Genomic DNA, 24,307 nt, shown 5'->3' with positions numbered 1-24,307 from the left:
TTTTTGGAATGCCCTGGATAAGTCCTACAAATATGAATTTCGTATTAACGTTGATGCCTCAAACAAAGTAAATCAAATGAAACTCTTCAAGTAAAACTTCATGATAAAATGTCAGCTATTTCCAGAATTTTTAATTTTTATAATTTAAGGATTAATGAATATTTCCCCCACATATTTCGCATGTTTCTTAGGCTTAAAAAACTTAACTTCTGCATTCTTGAATTCATTTGTGCTGATGTAGATAATTTTTCAGAAAATATACATTTAATGATAAATTATAATGTATCAATTATAATGTATAATGTATCAATGAAAACTGGTTTACTGTGCTGAATTTCGCCAGTGTTCTCTAGCCATGCATGGCTGTTTCAATTCAACCATTTTTTCTTTAAATGAGATAACGTAATTGAAAATCTAAATTCCTTAACAGGTTGGTCCTAATCTGGACCCTGCCTGCCTTGCTAATTTCATGTTCCACAACTCCCCCAAGTATACCCTACACTTGAGCTATATCAAACTACTCGTCTCTTTGTCTGGTAAACCCAGTGTATCTGTCCTTTAGGACACAGCTGAAGTGTCACTTCCTGTAAAAAAAACTTCCCAAACTTTCGTTAAGCTCCTGACAGGATTAGGTGATCCTCTTCTTTGTTCCTACTGCATACAGTGCATGTCTTCATCACAGCACTCAATATACCATGTTCTAAGTATCTGTTTACTTTCATTCTTTCTCTCAGTACACTCTAGTAGGCAAAGGGGAAAGTGACAGAAAATGACGTTCAAAAGATTTAGGCAGGGGCCAGATCGTGCAAGGTCTTAACATGGGCCAGAGTAAAGAGTCTGGATTTTATTCTAAGAGCAATGGAAAACCAATGGAGGCTTTTAAGCAGGAGAGCGACCTGATCCTACTTATATTTTTAAGAGATCACCCTGACTGCTTTGTGGAGAATGGATTGGTGGACGGTAAGAGTGCAAGCTGGGAAACCAGTTAATACAGGGATGATAGTAGTTTAGACCAGGACGGCACCAGTGGAGACTGGAGAGAAGTAGGTAACTCAGGGTATATTTTGGAGGTAGCTCCTGTAGGACTGACTCATGCATTAAATATGAGAGTTGAAAGAAAGGAACAGTTTTCAAAGATTACTTTTAGGTTTCTTGTTTGAACAAATGGTTAAATAGGGGTTCCATTAACTGAGTCAGAGAAGACTAAGAAGGAGATTTGGAGGGAAAATCTGGCGTTCTGTTTTGATTATGTTTAGTATGAAATGTCTGTGAGGCATTAAATGAAGAGCCAAGTAGACATTTGGATATGCGAGATTGGAGTTTAGTGACGAGGGTTAGGCATCCTTGTCATAAATTGGTATTTAAAGCCATGAGAATTTGATGAGATCACCAAAGGAATGAATAGAGAGAGAGAAGAGGGCCCAAAGATGGACATAGATTATCACGAGTTCATCACAGGCAGAATCTGGCGTGCAAGTATGGTTTATTTGGCCCATATTTAAAATTTAACCATGTTTTTAAGCAGTTGCTCACATTTAAAAATTAGAAGAGCTCATATAAAAATCCAGAACTCTGCCTTCTCTTGAATAATGAGAAGATTCACTGAGCCTGCATTTCTGCACGATAACAGTCAGCCTGGGCTATTCCCTTTACTGTGCTCTGTCCAGCTGGCCACGGTCTTACACTGCTGCTTATTTTTCTTTCACCTAGTCTGCTTTACTCAAATGCCTTTTGTGGCATTTGAATTTCCAGCTCCTGATTTAGAAGTTAAGGATACAAGGAGCCAACAAAGGAACATAAGAAGAAGCAACTAACGAGATAGGAAAAACAGAAGAATAGAGTGTCACAGAAAACTAGAGAGGAAAATGTTTCAATTATTAAATGCTGTATTTAAGAGATTAAGATGAAGACAGAAAAGGTTTGTTTCAGTGGTGTGAATAGGTTTGAGGAATGGATATGGAAGGAGGAAGTAGAGGCAGTTCTTTTGAGATCTCATGAAAGTAAAGAGGTGCAGGTAAATGGGGTGTGAGGGAGAGTTTGGGAGATATTAGAGAATATTTGAACAATCCACAAGATAGGTAGAGATTGAGGATACAGAAGAATAAGGAGGTAAATGAAGTGAAGGTCTTATAAAGCAGGTGCTATCCTGATATCAGCAACACAGAATACTAACAGAAGTGAGAATCAGCAGTGTTCACACAGAACCAGAGAGATAGCTGAGACTAAATATTTAGGCTAATTGTAGATTTATTTAGATTAAATATAGAGTGTTTGGAATTTAATCTGTAAAACTCTGATAACAGTTTTCATAAAGAGCACATTATAGCCATAGTCTCATAATACTGAAAGAAATTAAAAATATTATCTTATATATTGTAGGTGAAAAACTGGGACTTAAACTTGGAATAGATTTAGGGCTGCCCATTGAGCAGGGTTGGGGCTTGAATCCAAGTCATCTCCAGTTCTAGTCTCATATTGTTCCTGACATACAAGTATATATAACTCAGTTATCTAAAGTCTATCTAAGTGAACTCATCAGGTACTTTAATCTTAAGGGAACGCTATGAGTCGGAATCGACTCGATGGCACTGGGTTGGGTTAGTTGATTTTTTGGTCAGGTTTTGGAGAGCACTATGGTTGGGAAAATATGCTTAAACTAAATTTGTCATACCACCTTTGTCGTTCAGAATTTTAAAAATAAAAAAACAAAAACAAGTTCTAAAACTGATTTGGAGATTTTCTCTTGATAACCTTGTTATAACCACAGAAAATATGTTCTGTTGAGAAAAGATAATCTGCATAATATTTTTCCTTAATCTTTTTCTGAATTTAATGATAAACCTGAAGTCATGTCTTACCCTTATTTTTCTTATCTAATGAAAATGTTTGATTAAAAAAAAAAAAAACTGAATTGTACTTTAGATGAAGGTTTACAGAGCAAACTAGTTTCTCATTTAACAATTAATACGCATTGTTTTGTGGCATTGGTTGCAACCCCCACGACATGTCAACACTCTCCTCTTCTCAACTTTGGGTTCCCCATTACCAACTTTCCTGTCCCCTCCTGCCTTCTCCTCCGTGCCCCTGGGCTGATGTGTCCCATTTAGTCTTGTTTTATGGGCCTGTCTAATCTTTGGCTGAAGGGTGAACCTCAGGAGTAACGTCATTACTGAGCTATAAGGGTTTTGGGGAGCCATACTCTCAGGGTTTCTCCAGCCTCTGTCAGACCAATAAGTCTGGTCTCTTTTTGTGTGCACTAGAATTTTGTTCTACATTTTTGTCCAGCTCTGTCAGGGACCCTCTATTGTGATCCCTGTCAGAGCAGTTGGTGATGGTAGCCAGGCACCATCTATTTGTGCTGGATTCATTCTCGTGGAGGCTATGGTAGTTGTGGCCCATTAGTCCTTTGGACTAGTACTTCCCTTTTGTCTTTGGTTTTCTTCATTCTCCCTTGCACCAGATTGGGGGAGACCAGTGGAGTATCTTAGATGGCCACTCACAAACTTTTAAGATCCCAGACTCTACTCACCAAAGTAGAATGTAGAACATTTTCTTTATAAACTATGATATGCCACTTGAGCTAGATATTCCCAAAGTCCCCACAGCCCTCAGCCCAGTAATTTGGTCCCTCAGGGAGTTCAGATGTGTCTATAGAGCTTCCATGACCTTGCCTTGGACAAGTTGTTCTGGCTTCCCCAGTATTTTGTACTGTAAAAAAAAAAAAAAAAGTTTTTATTTTTCTACCCTTTCCAAAGTTCCACTTATCTATTAGTCTGTTTAGTGTTTTTCCCTCCCAGACCTCCCCTTCCTCATAACCATCAAAGATTGTTTCTTTTTGTGTGTAAACCTTTTCATGAGTTTTTACAATAGTGGTCTCATACAATATTTGTCCTTTTGTGATTGACTTATTTCACTCAGCATAATGCCCTCCAGATTCATCCATGTTGCAGATTCATCTTTGTTCTTTATCGTTGCGTAGTACTCCATTGTGTGTATGTACCATAGTTTGTTTATCCACTCTTCTGTTGTTTCCATCTTTTTGCTATTGTGAACAATGTTGCAGTGAACATGGGTGTGCATGTCTATTCATGTGACAGCTCTTATTTCTCTAGGGTATATTCCTAGGAGTGAAATTGCTGGAATATATGGTATTTCTATTTCTAGCTTTTTAAGGAAGCACCATATGGTTTTCCAAAATGGTTGTACCATTTTGCATTCCCACCAGCAGCGCGTTTGAGTTCCAATCTCCCTGCAGCCTCTCCGACATTTGTTATTTTCTGTTTTTTTTTTTTGATTCGTGCCAGTAATGTCGGGGTGAGATGGTATCTCATTGTGGCTTTGATTTGCATTTCTCTAATGGCTAGTGATCTCGAGCATTTCCTCATGTATCTCTTAGCCACTTGAATGTCTTCCTTGGTCAAGTGTCTGCTCATATCCTTTGCCCATTTTTTAATTGAATTATTTGTCTTTTTGTTGTAGAGGTGTTGGATATTCCTGTAGATTTTAGAGGTATTTGTCGGATTTGCCATAGCCAAAGATTTTTTTCCAGTCTTTAGGTTCTGTTTTTACTTTCTTAGTGTTTTCATGAGCATAAATGTTTAGTTTTTAGAAGATTCCAGTTATCTAGCTTATCTTGTGTTTGTGTATTGTTAGTTATGGTTTGTACCCCGTTAATGCTACGTATTAGGGTGAAATGTTTGGTTCTTAATGGCTTTTGAATTTATTTTGACACCTCTCATTCTGTCTTGATTCCTATTCTTACTACGAAACGATCCTCTCCTAAATTTTGAGTCATCCCTGACTTGTTAAAGTTTAGACGAGTAGTTTCTGGAGAATAGTTTCTAAAATACCTATATCTTCTCAAGACAATTTTATGTTCAGCTTTAAATTACAACTTAATTTTCATCATGAGGTTCATAAATAAAAGTCCTTTACTGAAATAAATCATACAGATATTGCAAACTTTGGTGGCGGTGTTTGTTCTTTTGCTTTTATGACTTGTTTATTTGTACGGCTAGAAGTGTTCTTCCCCACTCTCACCCTGCTAAAGCACATAAGCGTATCGTGCGTGTGGATCCGGGTGTGGTCATCATGATCAAGTATTTTAAGACTTCCACATACATTCATTTGCCAAATCTTCAGGTTCTATCTTTGTGATCTCACAATCTGTCTGTCCGTTTTTATTGTCATCACTCTAATTGAGACCTTGTTTTTTCTTACTGGACTTCTGCTTACTAACCTCACAGGTAACACGGAACAGTATAGATTCTTTTCCTAAGTAAAGTTTTTATTCTTTTGGACATCCCTCCCCCTCCAACCTTATCAAAATTCTAAAATTTCTTTCCATGGCCTCCAAGGGTAGATATAAGGAAAGGCTGTAGAGCCAGATTTTGCTTCTAATCTCAGCTCTGATACTTACTAGCTGTATGACCTTGGCCATTTTCTTAACCTTTCTGAACTCTGTTTCCTTCCAATACAAAATGGGAATAATAATGTCTACCTTGTAGGACTGTTGAAATGTTTGGAGACAGAGTATATAAAGTACCATGCCTAGCACTGGTATTATCAGGTACAAAATTTTAAAAGCCCTGTATATGCACCCAGCTCACTTCTCTGCCTTATTTTCTGTTCCTTTCTTACACTCCAGCCAAATTGAATGACATGCTTGTCCCTAAACATTTTCCACAGTTTCATACCGTTACACATACTGTATGTTCCCTATTTGTATGTTTTCCCTCACTATCTCCACCCTTGAATCTCTCCAAGTTCTATCATAAATGTTACTTTCTCAGGCAAGCATTTCTGTTCTTATTGCCATATTCCACTCAAAACATTTTGTCCTCTTGGAAACTCATCTGTCCTATTTTATTTTCTCAATTCAGGAACATTTGTCACCACCCCCTACTATACAAACATACTCACTCTCTCTGTCACTCACTTTAATGTGAAATGCTGAATCATCAGGGAGGAAAAATAATCAGTCCATCAGCAAATACTTAAATGTTATTTATGTGCTCGCCAGTGTGCTAGGTTTTGGAGATCCTTTAGTGCACTGTAGAGACCTGGACCACGGCTTTATGAAGCTTAGAATCTAACAATGGTCATTGGCTTTTGATGGACACCTGAACATTGACAAACCCTTAAAATGTAGGTACCAGGGCATACACTGAACACTGAACCGGAAGTTTCTGAACTAAGACCCTAACATTTATAAAGCTCTGTAGGCAATACAGTGCACTTCCAAAGTTAATAACGACTGGCCTAGCCAAACATTATTTCTTGGATGCTTCACATGATGGAGTTAACTGGGGAGGAAGCTGAGGAAGACTTCACTTAGAAGGTGACATATAAAATGGATCTGGGGTACACACTGAAGTATTAAGGGATAAAGGGACATAATGTATGCAACCTACTCACAAATGGTTCAGAAAAATAATAATTATATGAAAATATAGAAAAATGTTAAAAATTGGTGAATCTGGGTAGAATGTATACAGGAGGTCACTGTTATTCTTTCAACTTTAACTTTTAAATTATTTCAAAATAAACAAATTTTAAAAGAATGAAGAGCAAAAAATGGATTTAGAAGTTGCGTAGGATTTCAATAAGCAGACATAGGTTGGGGGCAGATAGGATGCGGTAATGAGGGGGGATAAGTATTCCAGGCTGAAACGACAGGGTGAGCAGAAAACGAGCAAAAGCAAAGCAACCAGAAGTTATGTGAGATCAGGGACGGTAAGCCGCCAGGTGTACTTGAACTACAAATTGCAGTGGAAGAAATGAGTAGAGCCGGATCGGAAGTTCCATGTATAGCTTGCAAGGAGTTTAGTCTTTATCCTTTAAACCAGAGTCACCAATTAGGGTGCTCACACCCAGGGAGTAAGAAAAATTATCTGTTGGAATACAGGAAGAAAGTTTTATAAGTTCTGTTTGTATTTGTGTTACTTCCTGACCTCATTTTTCTAAATTTCTGTTTTACATGCTTAAAAATATATATGGTACCTTAGTATAGCAGCACATTTACAATTTATAAATAAACATGCATATATGGGGTTGCTCAAGATGTGTTTTGCCATCAAAGTTGGGAGGCCACTCCTTTAGATATTTTTTTTTCACCTTGTAACCAGAGTGATATTTTTAAATGTGAAAACTGATCATGTTTATTTCCATATGTGTGTGTGTGTGTATATATATATATATATTTGTGTGTGTGTGTGCTTCCAATAAGTTTTCTTTGTCCTTACGATGAAGTCCAGATCTGAACCAAACTTTAACGTGGGTTTAAAAGCTCTCTTCAGTCTAGCTCCTACAGGCCGTTCAGCCCTAATCTCTACTCCAACATTGTCCATTGTCTAAGCCAAGCCCTTTTACTTATTTGAATGCGCTCCCTTTCCTTTACTCTGGGTGATTCTTCTCCATAAAATGGTCTCTCCTTTTTTTTCATCCTCCCACCTAGTTATCTATAGGGCAGTTCTACTCTGTCCTATATCGCTATGAGTTGGAATCGACTCGATGGCACTGGTTTAACTAGTTAACTATGATTTGTTATTCAAGTTCTAGCTTAAGTGTTACTCCCCCAGACAGGCCTTTTCTGAACCTCTAGGCCACTTTGCATAGATTCATATAGCTCTCTAACTTCTTTCATATTTTTAATGACTTGTTTGAAGTTTTGAGGACAGAAACCGTCTCTCTCTTGTTCACTCCTATATCCCAGTAGAAATGCTTGGAACATTGTTAAGTTCTCAGTAAATATTGTTAAAAAGGGAATGAGGTAGTCATTAGGGAAATACGAATCCAAACCACAATGAAATACCACTCATATCCACTTTGTTGTTTGTTATTATGTCGATTCTGACTCATAGTGACTCATTATGATAGAGTAGAACTGTCCCATAGGGTTTCCTAGGCTGTAATCCTCATGGGAGCACATCGCTAGGTCTTCTCTTCCATGGAGCCACTGGTGGAGTCCCACTGCCAACCTTTCAGTTAGCAGCTGAGCGTTTAACCGTTGCACCACCAGGGCTCCTTTCACGTCTGCTAAGATGGCTATAATCAAAGAGATTGGTGATAACAAGATTTTATAAACGTTATTATCCCTAAAACCCAGTGCTTTGAAATATCTTATTGTCTTTTCAAGTCACCCTGGCCACCCCCAGGAAATTTCATGCTAATTGTTTTCTTTTTATTTGTTTGTTTTAATTTCAGTGGTAGGAATGGGATCCTGGTGCTTCCACATGACTCTGAAATATGAAATGCAGGTTAGTAATGATGAAATTGACTAAATGCTGATTTCTCTTAATCCAGAAGCACTTCAAATTTGAGAAAAGAGAAGGTAACTAGAGGATGGTATTAAGACAAAGAAGTGAGAAAAGAGGGGAAGGGAGTTGGAATCCTTGGGGTTTTTACTTCAGGCCAAAAGATCCAAATTAAGTAAATAAGAAAGCAGATAAATGATCTATAGAGGAAACAAGTTGAAAGAGTACAGCTTTTTGACCACCTCTGTGTAGATATGTACAAATTTAAGATCAGTATTAGAGTAGAGTTACATGGAGACATCTTAAAAAGACATAATTAGTTTACTAAAATAATATACTCTTATTCTTAGATGCCCACATTCCTTCGTGTCTTATGATATTCATTTGAATGGCCTCTCCATCTAGCAAAGTTTTAGAATTACGTGAGGATTTTTATCAACTATCTTTGCTCCAAGGAGGGCATATGTCTAGCCTCAATCTTTTGACCTTTCGGTTCCTCATCACTAACTCAAATTTCTAGAACAGTATTGTCCGGTAGAAATATAATGTGAATATATGTAATATGATTTAAAATTTTCTAGTAGCCACATTATGTAAGTAAAATTTTTCTAGTGGGAAAATAAAAAGAAATAGGTAGAATTCATTTTAATATTAAACTCAGTATTTTCAAAATATTACTTCAATATGTGATCAATACAAAAATTATTAATGAAATATTTTAAATGCTTTTTCACACAAACTCTTTGAAATTCAGTGTTTATTTTACACTTACAGCACATCATAATTTGGATTAGGCCTGTTTCAAGCACTCAGTAGCCGTTTACCTTGTGACTACCATGTTGGACAGTACCACTAGAAGGAGCTGTGTATATGACCATCTATATTAAACATATAAGAATTAATTCTTAGGATTGATTTTGACATTCAACACATATTTATAATAACATGTCATGGTACTATGTATGCTGTGCTTGACTCTGAGAATACATGAATGAATGTGACACTGGTCTGACCCTCATCAAGCATAGAACACACATATTCTCACACATTCTAGGTGGGAAAACAGGCTTATAAACAATGATATAATATGAAAATTATTTTTTAAAGAAATATGAATAATCTACTATGGCAACATGGTGGAGTTTGGACGAATCTATAAAAATTAAAAGCATTCTTATAGAATCTGAAGGAATTAGTTCAAACTTTTTAGGCAGTGAAGGGATGAAAGGAATATCAGGCTTGTACCATGACATAAACAAAGGTAGGGAGCTATTAAAATTTGTGGTAAATCGACGCTCACCATACTCTGTAACCCTCTCACGTTCTGGCCTAGAGTTGGGTATCAGAACGTGAGAGGATTACAGAGTATATCCACATGAAGGGTGCTCCAGCACAGGGCATTGGAGCCAGAGTGGGATGAGGAGGGTGTTCACGTAAGAGAGTAGTCTGGTGCAGGGTGTGAGGAGTGAGGATGCTGCTCACACAGCAGGGGTGAGAGGGTGCTAGCACAGCAGGACAGCCAAGTGCAGGGTGTCAGAGACCAGAGTTAAAAGGGTGTCCATGTGGGGGGGCAGCTCAGTGCAGAATTAGAATGGTGTCCACATAAGTAGGAGTCCCTGGGTAGTGTAAACAGTTAACGTGCTCAACTGCTAACCAAAAGGTTGAAGGTTTAAGTCTACCCAGAAGAAAGGCCTTGTGATCTACTTTTGAAAATCAGCCATTGAAGACCCTGTGGAGCACAGTTCTACTCTGACACACATGGGGTCACCATGAGTTGGACTCAATTTGAAGGCAGCTGGTTTTTTCCACACCAGTGGGGGAAGTGGTTGGCACATGGTTGGAATCTGTGGGTGTCCATGCAGGGGGACAACTTTGTTCTGGGTATCAGAGCCCTGGAAAGGTGAGGATGGCTTTTACACAGCAGAGTGGCCCAGGGCAGGATGTGGGAACAAGGGTGGGGTGAGGAGGTCATCCACGTGGAAGCTTGGCAGCCCAGCACAGGGTTTTGGAGCCTGAGTGGAGTGAGGAGGGAATCTCTTGGGAGAAAGAGCAGCGGCAGTAATGGGATATTGGTTACACACAGGGGAATTGATCAAATAAGTAAATATTTTAAGGATGATGGAAGCCAAGCTTCTTACTGTTACAGAACATAGTTGCAAATATGGAAAAGATGACAACTTTAGTGGCCAAGTCTGGGACAATTTGAGTGTCAAAATAAATAATGATAGAAACGGATTATAACAGTTTTAATATAACCCATTGAATAAAATAGGAACTCATATATATGTGTGTGTGTGTGTGTGTGTGTGTGTGTGTGTGTATACATACATGGGAAACCCTGAGCGCTACAGCTGCTAACCCAAGGGTCAGCAGTTCAAATACACCAGACGCTCCTTGGAAACTCTACAGGGCAGCTCTACTCTGTCCTGTAGGATCACTATGAGTCGGAATCGACTCGATGGCACTGGTTTTTTTTTAATACATATATGTATGATAAGTTAAATGTTTGATGCCAAACAGGATACTGTGTTTACCCCACAAAATAATTATAAAGGAAAAAAGTAACTTTATAGTGGAGAAGCTTAGCAGACCTTAATCAGGCCATCAGAATGAAAATCATCAGTAACTGGACAAACCAAAATTGAGTATCACCTGATAGGATACAGTGATAGCATCATTTCTTTGATATTTGAATCTAGTGGAAACATGAGGCAAAACCAAATTGAGGGACAGCCTACAAAACAGCTGGGTGGTACTCTTCGAAAGTATCATAGCTGCAATAGTTAAAGTTTATCTGAGTTTATCTGAGGAACTGTTCGAAATTGAAGAAGACTAAAAAGACATGGCAGTTAAATACAGTGTGCGATTCTAGACTGGATCCTATGTGTATGTGTGTGTTTGTATTTATGGTATTATTGGAACACTTAGCAAAACTTGAATGGGATCTGAGGACAACATGGTAGTAATAAATCAGTGTTAATTTCCTGATTTTGCTGGTAGTATTGTGAATTTGTAGGTGAATATCTTTCTTGCAATATAGTTTGCATACCATAAAATTTACCCTTTTAAAGTGTGCAATTCAGTAGTTTAAAGTATATTCACAAAATTGAACAACCATGACTACTAACTCCCAGAACACTTCTGTCACCCTAAAGAAGAACCCCATCTCCATTATCAGTCACTCACCATTATCCCCACGCCCAGCACCTAACAACCACTGATCTACTTTCTGTCTCTATGAATTTCCCTCTTCTGGATATTTTATGTAAATGGAATCATGCCTTTTGTACTTGGCTTTTTTCACTTAGTGTAATATTTTCAAGGTTCTTCCCCATGTTGTAGCATGAAGTAGTTCATTCCTTTTTATGGCCAAATAACATTTCATCATATGAATATGCCACATTTTGTTTATCCATTTTTCAGTTGATGGGTGTTTGGGTTATTTCCACATTTGGGCTATTATGAATAAGCCACTATGGACATGTACAAGTATTTGTTTGGACTGGATGTGTGGTTTCATTTCTCTTCAGTATATACCTATGGGTAGAATTGCTTTTTCCTCTGCCTGCAACAGTTTTCTCTCAGATCTTAGCACATCTGTTTTCTTCTAACTCCTTAGTTCAAATGTTACCTACTCAGAGATGCCTTCCCTGACCAGTTTATCTAAAGCAGTCTCTACCGCAAATTACTGTTACTTTATTTCATAGTTTTCATAGCACTTATTGCCATTTGAAATGATTTTATTTGTGTTCTTCCCCAATTAGAATGTAAACTCCTTGAGAGCAGAGACCTCATCTGTCTTATTTACCACTGTGCATTTTTAGCAACTAGAATAGTGCTGGCACATAGCATGTGTACAGTAAATACATGAATGAATGAGAGAGAACGAGGGAGGGAGAGAGGAAGGAAGGAAGGCAGGTGGGTTGGTTAGTCAGTTGGTCAGTCAGACATTTAACCATTTAACCGCATGAGTGAATGTTAAAATGATGCATTGAAACATTAAATTGTATTCATCATGGTTGATAAGATTATAAGCAATTATATTTCTTTCTCTCTGCATTTCCACATTTTCCAAATATTCTACAATAAACGAATTACTTTTATAATAAGAAAAATACATGTTTATGTTTGTTTTAAAGAGTCTCAAAGGAGCTTTGGAGAAATAGTTATACTGATAAACCAGTTGGAATACCTTTCGTCCTAAAGCAGCCCACTCCCTGTTCTTGGGGTATTTAACTCAGTTTTGAGTTTTATGTAGCAGATTTTGTGTTTTCCAAAGATGCTTGCACCATTATATCCTACCCCACATGCTCTGCTTACAGTGTGGTGTTGATTCTCTTCAAGAGATGGGGTCTTTGTAGTGGCGCCCCTAGGGTTGATGTCACCAGCACGTTAACTCACGGTGTCACCCCCTTACCCCCATGGACCTCCCGTACCAGACCATACAGGATCCTTAGTAATATTTTTTACTCATGGTGCTCATAAATCATAATTCCTGTACATCACTCTTCTAATTGGTGCCCTGGTACCTCAGTGCATTGGAGCTCGGCTGCTAACCAAAAGATTGGCAGTTCAAATCCACCAGCCGCTCCTTGGAAACCTTATGGGACAGTTCCAGTGCACATGAAACATTCTTCAGGATAGACCACATCTTAGTCCACAAAGCAACCCTTAACAAAATCCAAAACATTGACATAATACAAAGTATATTCTCTGATCACAACAGCATCAAAGTAGGAATTAACAACAGGAAGGCCAAGGAAAAAAAAATCAATTATGTGGAAGCTGAATAATACCCTGCTTAAAAACCACTGGGTAATATAAGAAATCAAAGATGGAATAAAAAAAAAATCCCTAGAATCAGATGAGAATGAAAACACATTATACCAAAACCTTTGGGACACAGCAAAAGCAGTGCTCAGAGATCAGTTTATAGTAATAGGTGCACACATCAAAAAAGAAGAAAGGGAAACAATTAAAACGTTAGCTACACCACTCGAACAAATAGAAAAAGAACAGCAGAAGCCCACAGCCACCAGAAGAAAGGAAGTAATAGTAAAGGTCAGAGCAGAAATAAATGAAATAGAGAATAGAAAAACAATAGAAAGAATCAGCGAAACCAAAAGTTGGTTCTTTGAAAGGATCAACAAAATTGACAAACTACAGGCCAAATTGACAAAAGAAAAACACGAGAGGATGCATATAACCCAAATAAGAAATGAAATGAGGGACGTTACAACAGACCCACCTGAAATAAAAAAGATCGTAGCAGAGTATTACGAAAAAATATACTCTTTCAACAAATTTGAAAACCTAAAGGAAATGGACAAATTTCTAGAAACACACTACCTACTCAAACTAACAAAATGATGCTGAAAATCTGAACAGACCTATAACAAGAGAAGAGATTGAAAAGGTAATTTAAAAAACTTCCAATCAAAAAAGCCCAGGCCCAGAATGGCTTCACTGGAGAGGTACTACCAAACATTCAGAGAAGAGCCTATACCAGTACTACTCAAACTATTTCAGAACATAGAAAAGGAAAAGATACTTCCGAATTCATTCTATGAAGCTGGCATAACCCTGATACCAAAACCAGGCAAAAACACCACACAAAAAAGAAAATTACAGACCAGTATCTCTCATGAATACAGATGCAAAAATTCTCAGCAGAATTCTAGCCAACAGAATTCAATATCATATCAAAAAAATAAATAAATAAAAATATCTTTTTTTTATCCCATGACCAAGTAGGACTCATACCAGGTATGCGAAGATGGTTCAACATTAGAAAATCAATCAACGTAATCTACCACATAAATAAAAGAATTGCATGATTATCTCAATCGATGCAGAAAAGGCATTCGACAAAGTCCAACACCCTTTCCTGATAAAAACTCCAATAAAATAGGTATAGAAGGGAAATTCCTCAACATAATATAGGGCATCTATACAAGACCAACAGCCAACATTATTCTTAATGGAGAGAGGCTGAAAACATTCCCCTTGAGAACAGGAATAAGACAAGGATCCCCTTTATTACTACTCCTATTTAACATTGTACTGGAAGTTCTAGCTAGAGCAGTAAGGCAAGAAAAAGAAGTAAAGGGCATCCAAATCGGTAATGAAGAAGTAAAACTGTCCCTATTTGCAGATGATATGACAGTATACATAGAAAACCCAAAAGACTCTATGAGAAAACTACTGGTACTAATATTTCAGCAGAGTAGCAGGGTACAAGGTACACGTACAAAAATCAGTTGGATTCCTATACACCAATAAAGAGAATGATGAAAAGGAAATCAGGAAAACAATAATAATAGCCCATAAAAAAAACAAAATACTTGGGACTAAATCTAACCAGGGACGTAAAAGACCTGTACAAAGAAAACTGCAAAACACTACTGCAAGAAACCGAAAGAGACCTACCTAAATGCAAAAACATGCAGTGCTCATGGATAGGTAGACTCAACATTGTAAAAATGACAGTTCTACCCAAAGCAATCTACAAATACAATGCAATCTCTATCCACATACCAACAACCAAAAAAACCCACTGCCGTCGAGTCGATTCCGACTCATAGCGACCCTGTAGGACAGAGTAGAACTGCCCATAGAGTTTCCAAGGAGCGCCTGGCAGATTCAAACTGCTGACCCTTTGGTTAGCAGCCGTAGCACTTAACCACTATGCCACCAGGGTTTCTATACCGACAACATTCTTTGAAAAGGTGGAAAAACTAATTAACTTTATATGGAAAGGGAAGAGGCCCCAGATAAGTGAAGCACTATTGAAGAATAAAGTAGGAGGACTTGCGCTACCTCACTTCAAAACCTACCATGCAGCGGTGGTAGTCAAAACAGCCTGGTACTGGTACAACAACGATACATTGACCAAGAGAACAGAATTGAGAACCCAGATGTAAGTGCATCCACCCATGGTCACATGATCTTCAACAAGGGCCCAAACCAAAGTCCATCAAACGGGGAAAAGACAGTCTTTTTAACAAGTGGCGCTGGCAAAACTAGATGTCCATGTGCAGAAAAAATGAAACAGGACCCATACCTCACACCATACACAAAACTAATTCAAGATGGATCAAAGACCTAAATACAGAACCAAAATCTATAAAGACCTTAGAATTAAAAATAGGATCAACACTAGAGGCACTAATAGGATACAAACCATAAGAACACGCCAACTCCAGAAGATAAGCTAGATAATTGGGATCTTCTAAAAATGAAATACTTAACGCTCATCAAAAGACTTCACCAAAACAGCAAAAAGAGAACCTACAGACTGGGAAAAAAAAATTGGCAATAAGAAATCTGACAAAGGACTAATCTCTAAAATGTATAGGGAAATCCAACACCTGTACAACAAAAAGAGAGTCCAATTAAAAAATGGGCAAAGGAAATAAACAGACACTTCACCAAAGAAGACATTCAAGTGGCTAACAGGCACATGAGGAAATGCTCACAATCACTAGCCATTAAAAAAAAAACCAGTGCCATTAGAGAAATGCATATCAAAACCACCATGATACACCATCTCACCCCAGCATTACTGGCATCAAAAGAATAGAAAATAACAAATGTTGGAGAGGAGACTGGAACCCTTATGCACTGCTGGTGGGAATGCAAAATGGTACAACCATTTTAGAAAACCATATGGCACTTCCTAAGAAAGCTAGGAATAGAAATACCATGTGATCCAGCAGTCCCACTCCTAGGAATATATCCTAGAGAAATAAAAGCTGTCACACAAATAGTTATATGCACAACCATGTTCATTGCAGCATTGTTCACAATAGCAAAAAGATGGAAACAACCTAGATGCCCACCACAGATGAATAGATAAACAAACCATGGTACATACAATGGAGTACTGCGCAACAATAAAGAACAACGATGAACCTTTGAAGCATCTCACAACGTGGATAAATCTGGAAGGCATTATGCTGAGTGAAATAGGTCAATCACAAAAGGACAGATACGAGACTACTACTATAAACATTTATGAAAAGGTCTACATGCAAAAAGAAGGAATCTTTGATAGTTACAAGGGAGGGGAGGGGTGGGAATGGAAAAACACTCAATTGACCGTAGACAAGTAGTTAAATTGACAATAGATAAGTAGTAACTTTGGTGAAGGGTAAGACAGTACACCATACCGGGGAAGCCAGCACAACTTGTACAGGGCAAGGTCGTGGAAGCTCCATAGACACATCCAAACACCCCAAGGAATGGAATCGCTGGGCTGAAGGCTGTGGGGACCATGGTCTCAGAGAACATCTAGCTCAAATAGCATAACATAGTTTAAAAAGAAAGTGTTCTACATTCTACTTTTTTGAGTAGCATCTGGGATCTTTAAAGCCTGTGAGCAGCCATCTAAGATACTCCACTGATCTCACTCCTTTGGGAGCAAGGGAGAATGAAGAAAACAAAAAACACAAGAGAAAGATCAGTCCAAAGGACTTACAAACCACAAATAACCACCACAGCCTCCACCAGACTGAGTCCAGCACAACTAGATGGTGCCCAGCAACCACCACTGACTGCTCTGACAGGGATGACGATAGAGGGACCCAAACAGAGCTGGAGAAAAATGTAGAACAAAATTCTAACTCACAAAAAAAGACCAGCCTTACTGGCCTGACAGAGACTAGAGAAACCCTGAGAGTATGGTCCTCGGAAACCCTTTTAGCTTACTAATGTAGTCACTCCTGAGGTTCACCCTTAGCCAAAGATTAGACAGGCCCATAAAACAAAATGAGACTAAAGGGGCACACCAGCCCAGCGACAAGAATTAGAAGGCAGGAGAGGACAGTAAAGCTGGTAAGAGGGAACCCAAGGTCAAGAAGGGAGAGTGTTGACATGTCCTGGAGGTGTTCTCCAGTGTCATAAAACAATACGTGTGCTGTTTAATTAGATGCTAGTTTGTTTTGTAAACCTTTATCTAAAGTACGAAAAAAATAATATTAAATAAAAGAGGACAGTCATAATAAAAAAAGTAAAATAACATAGAGTTTTAGCCATGTAGTATACTGATACAAGTAAGCTGGGCTTATGAAAAATATTTTTGTTATTATAACTAACCACAGAGGTTTTTTAAATAAAAAAATAATAAGTTTGTGCTAAAATGCACAAAAATTTTCTAGACAGTCATTTTGTTGTCACCCCATCTGATAGTGTCACCTGGTATGGTCCCCACCTCCCTAGTCACACCACTGTGTTTATATTCCTTCCCCACTTAATCTTTTGAGCCTTAGTTTTCTCATCTATCTAATGGGTCTAATAATACTTGTTAGGATTGTTATGAGAATCATTTAATTGGCATATGTGAAAGCTGTGTTTATATTCCTTCCCCACTTAATCTTTTGAGCCTTAGTTTTCTCATCTGTCTAATGGGTCTAATAATACTTGTTAGGATTGTTATGAGAATCATTTAACTGGCATATGTGAAAGCTGTATCATAGAATCTGATAAATAAGTGCTTAATAAATATTATTTTCCTTTGCTTTTCTTCAGCCAGTTAGAGTATCTGAAACTACCATTATTGATCCATTGTCAGTAATTCATTCTTTTGAGTGCTATTAAATTGTGTATGCTCCTGTGAAGGCTAACATTTGCAAGCTTTGCCAGGATTAATGTGTCAGATTTTTGTGGCTACTAGCTAAAAGCAGTGGATTTTTAGGATTGGATTAAGGAAAACATTAGGGAAGGGGTAGAGACATCAGGAGTGAGCAGAAGGTCTCCAAAAAAGGAATGAAGGCAATTTAGAGTAATAGAATTTTAATATTGGAAAAGATTTTTGAAATTTAGTTAAATTTACTAATTTTATAAATGGAAAAATAGGCCAGGAGAGGGGAAGTGACTTGACTAGACATTACAGAGAAAGTTGGAGGCAAGATTAGGATCCAGATTTTCTGACCCCCAGTTTAGTGTTCTTTTGTTACTTTTTTCTTACTTATTTTAGCACTTGCCTTGTGTTGATGATAATAGGACTTTTTTTCAGTTCCTCAAATTTCTGTTAACTAGAAGACCTCTCCACATGCTGTTTACTCTGCTGAGGATTCTCACATCCTCTCCCCCCGCCCCACGCCAGCCCCTTTTTGTCTTAATCACATCTTCATTTGTTTATCAGATCTCAGTTTATGTGTCAGTTCTCCAGGAAAGGTTTTTGAAACTCCGTAAGTGTGCTGTGGAGTCCATTCCGACTCATAGCGACCCTATTAGGGCAGAGCAGAACTGCCGTATAGGGTTTCCAGGGAATCGCTGGTGGATTCAAACCACTGGTCTTTTGGTTAGCAGCGAAATGCTTAACCGCTGCACTATCAGGGCTCCCCTGACTAAGTTAGGACCCCTATTTTATGGTCATGATACTCTATTTTTCCTTCAGAGCACTTATTATAATTATTATTAAATACCTATTTGTGCAATTAACCATTTAATGTATCTCTCCCCTGCAAGACTGTAAACCACCTTGAGAGCAAGGACTATTTTATCTCCAGCATATAGCATGGTGACTAGCACATAGTAAGTGCTTAATAAATATTTGTTGATCAATGAATAAAAGAATGACAACAATTATTTCAACTACCTTTCATAGACTGTATGGATAGGCCTGTGGAATAATACAGAGAAAACAGGTGTTTTTATGCCTTATCCTCTACGACGTTCCCAAAAAATGGGTCCTTTTTAAGTACTTCAATGAATTGTGTGAAGGCCAAATGGCTACACAAATATTTGCTAACACTTGAAAACTGAAATACTGAAGACAAAATACAAAAGATGTTTAATATAGAGCTAGTAGATCCTGATTCAAAAACTTTAAATAGAGAAACCTTCTGCATATTTGTATAACTTGTAGTAGATTTTGCTGCAGCTGATCGTGATTCTGTGCCTGATTTTTTTTAAATAATTTTTATTGTGCTTTAAGTGAAAGTTTACAAATCAAGTCAGTCTTTCACATAAAAACTTATATATACCTTACTACCTACTGCCATTTACTCTCCCCCAATGAGTCAGCCCGCTCCCTCCTTCCAGTCTCTCCTTTCGTGACTATTTTGCCAGTTTCTAACCCTCTCTACCCTCCCATCTCTGCTCCAGACAGGAGATGCCAACATAGTCTCAAGTGTCCACATGGTGCAAGTAGCTCACTCCTCATCAGCATCTCTCTCCAACCCATTGTCCAGTCCAATCCATGTCTGATGAGTTGTCTTCGGGAATGGTTCCTGTCCTGGGCCAACAGAAGGTTTGGGGACCCTGACCGCCGGAATTCTTCTAGTCTCAGTCAGACCATTAAGTCTGGTCTTTTTATGAGAATTTGCAGTCTGCATCCCACTGTTCTCCTGCTCCCTCAGGGGTTCTCCTCTGTGGAGCTCCCTGTCAGGGCAGTCATCGGTTGTGGCCGGGCACCATCTAGTTCTTCTGGTCTCAGGATGAGGTAGTCTCTGGTTCATGTAGCCCTTTCTGTCTCTTGGGCTCATAATTACCTTGTAAGCTTGGTGTTCTTCATTCTCCTTTGATCCAGGTGTGTGCCTGATTTTTTTGAACATTTAAAGGTGATTCGAGTATGCTGTAGAGTCAATTCAAAACGTAGCTCTACTCCTTATTAACTCCGTGATCTTGGGCAAGTTACTTAAACTGTCTAAACCTCAGTGTTCTCATCTGTGAAATGGAGATCATAATATTACCTACCTTCAAATTGTTGTGAAAATTAAATGAGATAATGAATATAAACCACTTAACTATAAGACATTACACAAATGCTGTTGTTTTCATTATTCTGATACTTTACCAGAATATATCATTCACTTTGCATACGCTTTCTTCCTTCTTCCTAGAATGCCTTTCTCCACCACCCTAGATTGTAAACTCCTGGAGGGCAGTGATGTGACTGTGTCTTGTTTTCATTGTATCATCGACTCCTAACCCTTGGCGCATGTGGCATATAGTAGACATATTATTAAAGAATCAATTAAATGTGTTTACATGAATAATTAAACTCTTGGATTGGGTTAAGGATTAGAAATAACCTATCTGCAACATCTAACATAGTGCCTAGCTTGCAGTTTAATACATGATGGCAGTAATAATAATGATGAATGTTATGTTTCAGAGATACAGGTTACCTTGATTAACTTGAGTTATTTCCTCTGCTATGATATCTCTTCTTATGCGTGTTAGTGGATATCTTATCCGGCTAAGGTGGTAAAGGAAGAAGGGAAATGCCCATAAATTCTTATGGGACCCACAGACCTTATTTCCTAGACGTACTAATATAGTTTGTGATACGGAATGATGCTAGCACAGCATGATTGCAAGACTGTCCTCCAGGAATAGTGAGTCAGGCATCCTACTTAGGTGTGTACATAGGACAGACAGATGAATGGATAACATTGCGTCTGTTCAAAAACAATAAATGTACACCAAGTAAATTAAAAAAAAACAAAAAACCGTTGCTGTCGAGTTGATTCCAACTCATAGCAATCCTGTAGGACGAGTAGACTGCCCCATAGAGTTTCCAAGGAGCACCTGGTGGATTCGAACTTCTGACCTTTTGATTAGCAGCCATAGTATTTTACCACTCCACCACCAGGGCTTCCAACTTAGATGATGATAAATATGTAAAATAATTAGTAAGGAGATAATTAGAATTGACAGTCTTCATCATTCTGCTGTTTCATTTTGATTTGCATAATAATTGCAGCTCTACGATTTTCAAGTCCTGTTGTCTGTCTTTGTTTCTTATAGCTATTGGATGAGCTCCCAATGATTTACAGCTGTTGTATATTTGTGTACTGCATGTAAGTACTTAATGTTTAAAATTCAGTAATTTAATATGTCTTAAAATTTATGTTTGGCTAGAAGTGAATTAAATAATATAACCAATTCAGTTTTTTACTGGGAGATTGTAATAATGTAGAAGATTGTAACTTTTGTGATCTCAAAAAATTGAGTATAATCTCTGGGAAGTTATAATAATGTTCATTAACTTCTGTGATCTCAAAACTCTGTAGCCAATATAGATAGAATGACTTAATATGAGTAAATTGTGCAACTTATCTTTTCCTGAATGATGAATGCGTACAAATGTAAAGATTTTTTATATTATGCCATAAAAATTTTAGATGAAGTTCTCTATATACTCCAGTATAAATATAGTTTCTTACCAGAAGCTTACCTGGAAAGTGAAGTACACTTCTACCAGTTGTGTAGTGATTGTATCGTTTTAATCTCTCTTTGCTTGATGATATCTATTAGATAGTATTTGTGTGCTTTAAATTCTTATTCAAAATCAGATAAATGCTGTCAAGAATATATTCATGTTGATTGCTTATTCACAAGCATGGAGTTAAAGAGTGAAACAGCTTACAAACCATTACCAGTTCAAAGTTACCTTCGTGGCTCATATTTTATTCACTTCAATATCAAATTAATTTGCATTGTCAAATTAATTTGAATGTCAGGGAAAAACAAGTGATTATACTAAGAACATTAATAAGTGCTGATGTCTATTTATCCAGTTTATACCTGGAACTGTGCCAGACAGATTAGTACATCATCTCTAATTCTCACAATTGTGTAAGATAAGTAGGTATTATCCCCATTTTATAGATGAGGAAATGAACCACAGAGATTTGTAACTTGTCTAAGGATATAAGCACAGCTTGGTTAAGAAGCTAAGCCATTATCCAGGAAACCAATTTCTAGAGGGCACTAAAATATCCTTGTAAATATATCATGACGAAAAACATTCCAATTGTCAGAACTCCTGTAAGGGAGAATTTGGAAAAATACTTTGATAGGCTGCTTGGGATATGGTAGAAGTATAGAAGTGGGACCCTTCCTGTAGCGTGTGATCACATACCAACAGATGGTCATCAAATATGCCTTCTAAGGAGGGTGGGTGAGGACTTTTGAGTAGGGTATGTAAGCCTGGACTCCACCAAATTTGCTAAATGTTGAAAAAATAAAGAATTTGTGTCTGGGAGAGCAACAAATGACTAGCTTGTGTTGGGAACCCACATGTCTGAGTCTGGCCTTAGTAACCAGGCCTGTTAGGTGGTAGAGCCACAATTTGAACCAGTTCATGTCCATCTTATATATCATAACACTGCTCCCAAAAATGAGTAGTATACACTAAAGTAGTGGAAAGTTTGTTTGTTCGTTTGTTTTAGTGGGCTGTAACAAACCATGCCACTGTCGGCTCTTACATTTACTAAGACTGATTTTTATCCAAAAACAATGTAAGAAAGAGTGCCCATTCAGCTGCTAAGATTTGTATTATTGATATCTTCACAATATTAAGTCTTCCAATCCATGAATTTAGTATATTTCACCACTTAAGATTTTCTCTGATTTCTCTTGATGACGTTTTGTGGTTTTTAGTGGGATCTTGCACATACTTTTGTTAAATTTGTCCCTAAGTTTTTCATGATTTGGAGTGCTATTTTAAATAGTGTTGCTTTTTTCATTTTTTTTTTCTAATTTTTCATTGCTAACGTTTCAAAATACTATTCATTTTTGTGCATTGACTTTTTATCCTATAACCCTGCTAACTTCATTTATTAGTTACAGTAGCTTTTCTGTTGACCCCTTACGTATTGTTTTTAGGGAGCATATGTATTGCCTAAATAGAGACACAAAATTGACCAGTTGTGGTAGCAGGTGAAGGTTAGGTTTCTGCCCAATCTCGTGTACTTTGAAGGGGCTAGAAACTAGGAGGAAGTGAACAGTTTGCCATAGTGAAAATACTGTTCTCTTTGAAGTCAAATGGTTCTGGGTTCAAATCCTGAGATTTTTTTTTTTATTTATAAAACCAAACCAGCTGCCACCAATTTGATTCTGACTCATGGTGACCCCATGTGTGTCAGAATAGAACTGTGCTCCGTTGGGTTTTCAATGGCAGATTTTTCCAAAGTAGATCTCCAGGCTTTCCAAGGCACTTCTGGGTGGACTTGAACCTCGAACCTTACCTTTTAGTTAGCAAACAAGTGCTTAACCACCTTACTACATCCAGGGACATCATAACCTATTTTCAGGGGTTGCATTATATATTATAGATAAATATGTATAAAGCATCTGACTTAATTATGAAGGCCTAGAAAATGTTAGTTGTTAGCTTTTGTACTTAACAATAATAGTAATGTTTTGATATGACCCGTATGCAAGGGCCTGCTTGCTAGTCAATCTATTGCCCTTCTTTAACAATAAAAGCCAGTATTGAGAGAAAATGGGAGGATCTGTTCATTGCCCAAAAAACTACTGTCAGACAGAAGGAACCTGGGTATTTCCTAGAATCCTGAATGAAATCTGTGTAGATGGGATACACATAGAATACGTATCATATATGCAAAGCAATCTAGACCTTTAACCATTTTTAAACCTGCTTTTCCTTCTATGTGCTTGTGTTTGCTCATTTGTGAAACATGTACTGGAAAGCCTCCTTTGTGTTAGGCATGATACTAGGTTCTATAAATACAAAGAGTCAAGGAACTCATAGTATGAGAAAGGAAGACAGATAAGGAAGTGGCTATATATGATATAGTGAAATGATATTATAATAAATATAAGCCAGGCCTCCTATAGACCATTTTTGCAGAGATTTGGAATAATAAACAGAATTTGGTGAATGATTGATAGAATGAAGAGTACATATCCCATCTAACTTTCTCATCACTATTCAGTCTATAAAGTCATAGAATTTAAAAGTAAAAACAAATATTCCACCTAAGTTTTCATCATCTTTCAAGTCATAAAGTCATAGAATTTAAAGGTAAAAGAGATCATCTGGTTCAGTCACCTGTCTTTACAGATGATGCAATAGGAGCTGGTTCCAGTCCCCAAACCCAGTCCGTAAACTGAGAGAACTGTTCCATATCAAGACATAGTCCTCAAGGCTGATAATTACTTATAGTCAAATATTCAGATTTCCTTATTTACTGAATATCTCTGTGTGTCAGACACTATCTTGGTGACTACGTATATGAAAAAAATAAGATTTTTAACCCTATTTACAAGGAATTCATAGTCTTGTTGGGAGGAAA

General features: G+C 37.6%; 1 protein-coding gene across 1 annotated transcript in view; it reads left to right on the top strand.

Moving 5' to 3' along the window:
* Positions 1-24,307, top strand: part of ACER3 (alkaline ceramidase 3) — a 167,349-nt gene that overhangs the window by 80,643 nt on the left and 62,399 nt on the right. Inside the window, exons 3-4 of the mRNA XM_049889736.1 lie at positions 8,206-8,258; positions 21,012-21,064. Of these exons, the coding sequence (XP_049745693.1) occupies positions 8,206-8,258; positions 21,012-21,064 (106 nt within the window). The remainder of the gene's footprint in view (positions 1-8,205; positions 8,259-21,011; positions 21,065-24,307) is intronic.

This window comes from Elephas maximus, chromosome 7 (genome assembly GCF_024166365.1).
Source record: "Elephas maximus indicus isolate mEleMax1 chromosome 7, mEleMax1 primary haplotype, whole genome shotgun sequence".
NCBI lineage: Eukaryota > Metazoa > Chordata > Mammalia > Proboscidea > Elephantidae > Elephas > Elephas maximus.
Note: the sequence above shows the minus strand (reverse complement) of the source record. Positions and strands in the feature narration are given on the sequence as shown.